Raw genomic sequence first — 8,540 nt, 5'->3', positions numbered from 1 at the left:
GTCGCGTGTGAAAGTCGTCATCTTTAAGCTCACAAGTGTGGCTGAGAAGTAATAAGCCACACGTTTACACATTTAATGCTGTCGGGACAATCGTTCTTCGCCTATTTGATAACATAAAATGTCTTCACTGCTCAAGGTGCAAAATGAACTTAAAACCAAGGTAAGGTTTGTCCTTTGGAAAAGCCCAAGTTGAGGTTGTACGGCGTCTTGTTGTTGCTATTTGCTTGCTAGCATTAGCCACGTTTTGTAGCACGATGAGAGCACCTGATAAGGCCATGCTAATATAGAAGCTAACAACGGCTAACCGGCTTATTTCCCGCCTGTTACAATACACCTGTCAAACAGGTGCTGTGCCACAGTGACGTTAGGCTTTACGAGGAGTGAAGGGAAGTTTAGGTTTCATAACTGTGAGCATAAATAACTGTTACTGTTACAACACCACATGCACAAAAAGGGCCTTAGCTACCACCAAGTTAGCCAACTCAACAATCTGCCGTTGATATAACGATACCTGCTTCGTGTTACCTAATGTTATAGCTTTTATCTCTTATACTGACACACCAGCTGCATTTATAGAGTCAATGCCGATAATTTAGTGCAAAATAAAGCGACTTTAAGTCTAACGAAACTCAACCCTGCAACCGCGTTTAGCTTGGAAAAATGAATGTTTGTTCACCCGGTCTGATATTTGGACTGTTGTCTTGTGTGTTTGCAGGTTGATGCTTTCAGGGAACGGATCACTTCAGAAGTAAGTATCGGCTAACATGTGAGATAAATGTGTTGTGAGCACTGTTACAAACTCACACACACAGAGCTGTCAAATATGTTTTGAGGTTTAAAGCAAGACTCAAGTAAAAGTTTGCAATTCTTTCCAGGCAGAGGATCTAGTTGCGAATTTTTTCCCAAAGAAGTTGCTGGAACTTGATCACTTCCTAAAGGTCGGTTACATGTTCATTCAACTAAATACACATTTCATAGTCTTAGATCTGTGTACATTTTGTTTAGGAGTGAATGACAAAAGGATGCATAGATAAAAGCTTCTCTTAAAACCTCTAACCTTTAACATGCACTTCTGTGCTCTTCTTCTATCCCCCTGACAGTTCTCTTGTATTGATTGCACTTTATTTCTTTTATTTTTTTATTAACTCTTACTTCTTTCCCTAGGTATTTACCCCATTAATACTATATGTGCTATTAGCTGTTACTAGTATTTCTTGCTGCCCTTACTAGTATATATTGTCAGTTGTACCTCTCATGCTGTATTGATGCTTTGTTGATGCTTGTATGTTGTTCCTCAAATGTAAGTCACTTTGGATAAAAGCTTCTGCCAAATGAGTAAATGTAAAATGTAAATGTGATGGTCTGTTTATATATGGAAAAGTAAACTTTCTGGGAAATCAGTTGAGAAACGGTTTATGGATATATGAGAGATAAATTTAATTCTCGTCCAACTTTGACTTAACGGTTGTTACATGGATGAGAGGTGTTCAGTACATCTACAAATTCATGACAGCTGGGAAAACTTCATTTGCTGAAAAAGATCTAAACCTCCAGAACAGCTACTGGACTGTGTGGAGATTGTTTCTGACTAATCCTTTAAATTAAATAGCTGACAATAAAGGTACTTTATCATGCTGATGCAAAAATCTGTTGATTTGCAGCATTGCTCTCACTGGCCTAAGACACCCAGACATATTGAAGAGAAAGCTCTCACGGTTTGGCAGAATATCTGACAGTTGACAAGTTGGTATAGTCTCACGGGATTGATCGTCATATCACCCAACTCCTTGTAGTACAGCTAGTATTCTTACCGTTTTACAGGATCCAATCATAAACATTGTGGAACTGAAGGAAATACACTCGGAGATAAACCTGACGGTGCCAGACCCCATCCTGCTCTCAAACCTGCATGACGGACTAGAAGCGGTGAGGCGTCATTTTTAGAGTTCAATTAAATCCTCAATGCTTAGAATAAGTACTTTGTGCAGAGCAGAGGTGAGAAATGTAGCCAGATCATGTTTTTATCTGTTTCACAGCAAAATGCCAAAAAGAGAAAGCTGGAGGATGGGGGTGGAGAGGACATGGGTGAGTATAAGACTATTATGTAGGTAAAACAGAAGTGATTGAAGCATAGTTGTTTGACATTTTCTGGATAGACAGACACAATTTTAACTAAGTTCCAGGATCAAGAATCACTGTGCTGTACAGTTGTGTAGTAGCTGATACAAATTCATTGTACAGTAGGACTGGGCCATAAAACAATAATGATGATGATCGCAATATAATTTTACTCATAACATTATAACAAATGTTCAATAAATGGTTTATTTAATTTATTCATTCATGCAGTTAATTTTTCTATTAAAATTTATTATGTCGATGGAAAAACGGTAAAAAAACAAGATTTTACTCTTATTTTGCATATTTGAGAAGTTTTTAGCATAATCTTGTTCTACCTCAGATTTGTGAAGTGATCAGCCGTTTGGCATCAAGTGTTTGTCACGTTCTGACCATTAATAATAGTTTAAACCGCAATTAACCCTCTGGTTTCTTCCACTCTAAGCCTTTAAACTGATTTGACATCTATTGTGATAATTATAGATATTGAATGATGTGAAATTTGTTAATGTGACAATATTTTTGGCCATATCGCCAAGCCCTATTGTACTTTATAGGAAACATTTTAATGGCATTATTTGTATATAATAATCATTCCTTGTCGCTTTTTATATGTTTGAAACTTAAACTAATTTACCCTCCTCTTGTCTATGTCCTGTGTCAACTAGTGACTGGCACCAAGGTCTTTGTCATGCCTGGTGGGATGATGAAGAGCAACGGGAACCTTGTGATCTCATTGAAAAGGTCAAACCAGAGATCAGGACACTGATAGAGAAATGTAACACGGTGAGTAATGTCTTTAACCGAGGACCACACTGCTGCATCAGTAGTTTATTGTGTTAATGCATGTAGGGCACTGTTGGAAGAAATATATCATGTACACTAAGTAGGGATGCAACAGTTTTTGTTGGTACGATTATAGTCAGAGGAATAATCACGGTTTCACGATTTATTATGCATTGATTAAAACAACACTAGTAATGACTTAAGTTGATTTTTAATATTAAATTACATTAACAATTATACGTCTATAGCCTAATATTTAAGTGTTTTTATTAATATAAGATGAATACTAACTTTATTTATCCCCCAGGGGAAATTGTTGTTGAGGAGGAGAATAAACTGTTATTGTCATCAACTCTTATCCATACGTATACGTTTTAGTGAAAATTATAAAAAGAAATTGAGACATCTCTCACACAGTGTTATTAATAACGGGAAATGCAGGTAATTGGTAGTCCTGGAAGTTTATAAGCTCCTAATGTTATGTTAGTGTTTTTACACCTGACATTAGGGCTGGGTATCGAGTTCAATACTTTTTAGGTACCGACCGAATTGCCTCAATACCACCGAGTATCAAAAAATGCCTTGTCTTTTGGTACCAAAGTTCAATACCTAAAGGTTCTTGTTAACGCCAATGAGCCAATAAGCATGCAGCATTGTTGATGTCTTGATTTACAAGACATGGAGAAAATCAAAAGTGTGGCTTGATGCAATATTTGCGACATAAGATAATTGCTGCCAAGAGCGGCGATACAACAAACCTGGTGAAGCCCTTGACTGTGCATGGAATAAACTTAAGAGCAGAAAGTTGCTCTGTCTTTGCTGCAACAAGACAGAGACAGAGTCATCCTTGCGCTGATGTCTGCGACTTTGCTGCAGTGGATTAAAGACGCACACGGCTGAGTTTACTTTCTATTGTGATAGTTGTTGCCTGTCCACCTCTTCCTCTAGTGAGGAGGAAACTTTGATATGTAGAGGCAGAAACTTGTTTCCATGAGATGAGAGATTTTTCTCTCTCTCTCTCTCTCAGGCCTATTGCCATGAATGTTTAGGTTGCAATGTTGCCAGAGCACAAATTCACATATAAACAATAAAAAAATATATAATTAATAAACAATGAAATTTACATTGACATTATAAAAACTAAAGAAAGAGGAATAAAAACAACAAATACAACATAGGAAAATATGTCTTGGTTTTGAGAAGCAGTAGCATTTTTCAAAGGAACAATTATTTAAAAAAAACTATTAATGATAATAATGTGTTAATTAAGTTACTTTATACAAACTACAATGGGTCTCCGTTTGTTGAGAATAAAATTGATATCGAAAAAAGTATCGTTCAGGAACCGGTATCGATATCGAAAATCTCTGAACGATACCCAGCCCTACCTGACATATTAACATACAAAGCCTGACATTTTTTCAACACAGACAGTAGGAGGCAACAGGATGTAACGTTAAATGTTCAGTGACTGAAGGTTTTGAGAGGACTATGTTCTGTCTTCCATAAAGGCCCTTACAGAAAGAAGCGTTTTACGCTGCACTGGAAGTTGGGTTTAGCGCAAAAGTTCAGCTACTTTGACAGCGGCTTCTGCACGAGCTCGCCAGGCATAGAGGTGCGTGTTGCAAAGCAACAAACCATCTTGGCATGACAAAAGCCATTGAAAATAATGGGTTTCAAAGCACAGCGGTGCTGTCTTTGAGGTGGGTCTGAAAGATTACATGCTACTTTGTTTATGTTGCACTGAAAGCTCGACTGTCACAGATACAGCATTGATTGTAAGTGACACGTTTATATTTAATTCCCTACCAACTAACCACATTATTTAACTCGCTTATTATGATCCCGCAGGTGCTGCATCAAATTTTGATGTAGGTATTTGCTCCTTTAGCAGAAACAGCATGTTTTTGAACAGGTGATCCATCATCTTCAGTAACACACTGGTCACTCTTGGTTTCCCGAAATGCTCCCACACTGCCGACTTCTGCCGTTTCATTGGTGGAAATAAAGCCTCACTTTGGTCCCTTGCCATAGTTAAGCCAGTGTACAGTAGTAGCCTTCATGTCTCTGATAAGCACTTTAAGCTGGTGCACCACTCGTGTAACTTTTTATTTTAGTTTTGTAATAGTTGCAACAGTTCCTTTCCCTGCAACAGAAATACTCTGTGTAGCGGAGCCTTTATGATTAATTAACCGTGACGATCAGTTACTGCAAGTGTTGTGGACATGATTTTCTTAGCAGTTTTTTTTTTCTGCAGGTTAAAATGTGGGTTCAGCTGCTTATCCCCAGGATAGAGGACGGCAACAACTTTGGAGTTTCCATCCAGGAGGAGACAGTAGCTGAACTTAGAACAGTTGAAGGGGAGGCAGCATCTTACCTCGACCAGATATCACGGTTTGTAGAAGTCTTCACATATTGTACATAATACGCTGTCAGGCGTTAAACTGGTGCCACATATCATCGCTGAGCTGCTAAAGTTTTTACCGTTTGTTTACTTGTTAGTGTGTATAATTTACAAGATTGGCTCTGTGTTGTTTAGCCCTTTTTTGTCTGTTTTCTTTACTTCTAGATACTACATCACAAGGGCAAAGCTGGTTTCTAAAATAGCAAAATATCCACATGTGGTAAGTAAATTTTATCTAAAAACAATTAAAGCACAAATTAAAAGGTACTGATAGTGCTGAAGAATCCCTCTTGGTACACAAGAGTAATCAGCCAATCTGCTGGAGGTATAAACTCAAATGCATTAAAATCACATTGAAATCTACCGGTCTCCTGTATTGCATTCTAAGCGGAGACAGGGAATCTGTAAAGTTACGAGACCGCAGAGAACACCGCTATCTGCTAGCCTTGAGCCTACCACACCTGTTAACCGAATTCAGCCCACTAAGAAACTTGCCCCACAAGCTGAACCTACTTTGGGAATTCAATGTTGATCTATTACAGGCCATATTTTGAAGTTTGGTAGTAAGCTGATCATAGCAAACCTATACTTTTATAAAAAGTATCTATGTCTGTCAAGATCTGACAAGTTAAAGTCTTCAAGATTTCAGTCCTGGATGATTGGCAACTGTTGTGGTCACAGGTGGTAACAGCAAGTGTGTTTTAACTACAGCAAACACTTCTTGAGCAGCTACTTAATTGCTTTTGTCAGAAATACAACAGATGAGCAACTATCTGTTTACAGTACAGCTAGACAAACTGATGTTGTTTTTGATAATGAAGTCAGTCAATATATAAGCCTTTTTCCACAATATATCGAGATATTTAAAACTGATTTCCCCAAATTCCTGTCTTCTTTACCAGGCTCATTTAAAAAAATAATAATAATAATTCTGTTAACTCTGTGTGACAAATACATTGCATTTCCCGTGACTGCTTCACAATAAAAGTTTCTCACCCACCCACTTATTTCCTCAGTTAAAAGTTTTTAATGTGTTAATTTGAATTGCACAGTGTGTACAGTGAGAGTGAGTGAAAAGTAAATGGTAAGGCCAATTTCAGTAATATAAAATTAGCATGCTGCCATGACTTATCTTTAAGGACTATAACATTAAGTCTGCCAGTACTGGTTTCTGCAAGCAACCAAACATTCAACTGAAGCCAACTGTTGGTGGCATAATATGAAAAATTTAATTTAGCAGGTTACTCTTTCCAAAAAAAAAGTGGACCTTTTTGATGTTGACTGTGAGATTGTGGCTAGCTAACACATTTAAGTGAAGATATAGAATGAATACTTCAGCTTCTGTCAGGACATCTGTATTTGCATGCACCAGGGTGAGTTATAACAACAACAAAAACCCTGGTTCCCAGCTAAACTCAGATAGCTAAGGTTGAAAAAGGAGGAGGCGTTTAGGAGTGGACACCCAACCGGGATTAAGAAGCCAAAGCACAGGTTTAGCAAGGCAGAGCGAGAGACTAAACGACTGAACTCAGGGCTTCAGACAGATCACGGTAAACCTAAAGCCTCCCACTCCTTTTAACGACTCTCGCCTGGCCAATGAACCAGTTGTACTGTTGCATTGAGAGTCAATGGTCAGTCCTTACACCATCCCCCATCACCCCACCGTTCAGCTTCCTGCGGCAGCTGAACAAGTTCAGTCTGCCAAAGACAATGATGGTGCACTTCTACACCGCAATCATTGAGTCCATCCTCATCTCCTCCATCGCCATCTCGTACGCTGCTGTCACTGCAAGGGACAATGGCAGGCTGCAGCATATCATCCGCTCCGGCGAGAAGGCGATAGGCTGCAATATTCCGTCCCTCCATGACTTGTATTGCCTCTAGGACCCTTAGGCAAGCAGGAAAGATTGCGGTCGACCCCTCCATATATTCTGTCAATTTCATATTTTTAGAAATCTTTGTTTATAAAGGTTTGTTTACTGTTGTTGCACACCTACTTGCCAAAACAAATTCCTTGTATGTGTAAAAACAACTTGGCAATATATCCGATTCTGATACATTTATGTTTTTATTTCAGGAGGACTATCGGCGCACAGTAACCGAGATTGATGAGAAGGAATACATCAGTCTGAAGATCATAGTTTCGGAGCTCAGAAATCAATACGTATGTCATGATTTTTTTATTATTTATTCATTAAAGGTTATTTTAAACCAGCATACACATGAGAAGTATTTTCACATTTTGCTGTATTTTCCACATGATCATGGTGTCTTTTTATTGTTGTTCTTTTTCTGTGAAGGTAACATTACATGACATGATCCTGAAGAACATTGAGAAGATCAAGAGGCCTCGAAGCAGTAATTCTGACGCATTGTACTGATGTTCATCCAGCCATCTCAGCCTCCATCTCCCACCTCCACCCCTGTCTCCCTGCCATGCCTGTTGAGCTATAGTAGCCTGACACTGGTCCACAGGACTACATCTAGACATTCACCTACTTCAGTACAATCAATACCGCCCAGTACGAAAACATAGCTTCCATAGATGGACTCAACGCACATGGTTTTTGTTTTAATTGTAAAATATTTTTCTTATTTCAAACCATTTGAAGGAAAATGGAGAGATAGATCATAGACAACAAAAAGCGCTATGTATTTTTTCATTTTAATTAAACATTTTGTCCTCAGATCTTGGTGAAATTGCTTCATTTATAGCTCTTAAGAAACATTCAGAGCGAAGTGGTTTGTTTCATGCCTACTGCTTCACTGAATGCACTTATTTATTAGGGTCCTACTGCATCCGGAGGATGGTTTTATAGGATATGCGCCACAAAATAAGTTTTTTTTTTTTTTTTTTTTTCTCTGAATGTTACCTTACAGTTTAGTCGTAACAAATATGTATACTACGCAGGTTTTAGGTCCACAGGCTTATTGGTTTTCAGTGAAAATGCATAAGTCACCAAAGCATCTCTTATGTCGAGGCATTGATTCTATTGAATAAACAAGTTTTTGATAAAATTATTTGTTGTTATTTTGTTTTGCCATGTTTGTGTATCAACAGACTTAACAGCTAAACTGAAAGGGAGACGCAATGCTGAAGTACCTTACACTCAACTAATGTAATTGTCAAGATATACAAAGTACATTTACTCAAATACTTAACAATTGTTATGTACTTGAGTATTTTTTATTTGATGCCATTTTAGTACTTTGATGCCAAATTAGTACTTTT

General features: G+C 38.0%; 1 protein-coding gene across 1 annotated transcript; it reads left to right on the top strand.

Moving 5' to 3' along the window:
• Positions 1-3: 3 nt before the first annotated feature.
• On the top strand, positions 4-8,329 carry psme3 (proteasome activator subunit 3). Its single transcript, XM_038735545.1, is given in 11 exon segments — positions 4-160; positions 716-748; positions 876-938; positions 1,822-1,926; positions 2,037-2,085; positions 2,787-2,843; positions 2,846-2,904; positions 5,162-5,298; positions 5,474-5,528; positions 7,386-7,472; positions 7,609-8,329. Coding segments are annotated over 11 exon segments (768 nt in total). The 5' UTR covers positions 4-118; the 3' UTR covers positions 7,690-8,329.
• The last annotated feature ends 211 nt before the right edge of the window (positions 8,330-8,540 follow it).

The sequence above is a fragment of the Micropterus salmoides genome, unplaced genomic scaffold, assembly GCF_014851395.1.
Source record: "Micropterus salmoides isolate LMB-PRFRI ecotype aquatic unplaced genomic scaffold, ASM1485139v1 Ms_hic_scaffold_21, whole genome shotgun sequence".
NCBI classification, from domain to species: Eukaryota; Metazoa; Chordata; class Actinopteri; order Centrarchiformes; family Centrarchidae; genus Micropterus; species Micropterus salmoides.
Note: the sequence above shows the minus strand (reverse complement) of the source record. Positions and strands in the feature narration are given on the sequence as shown.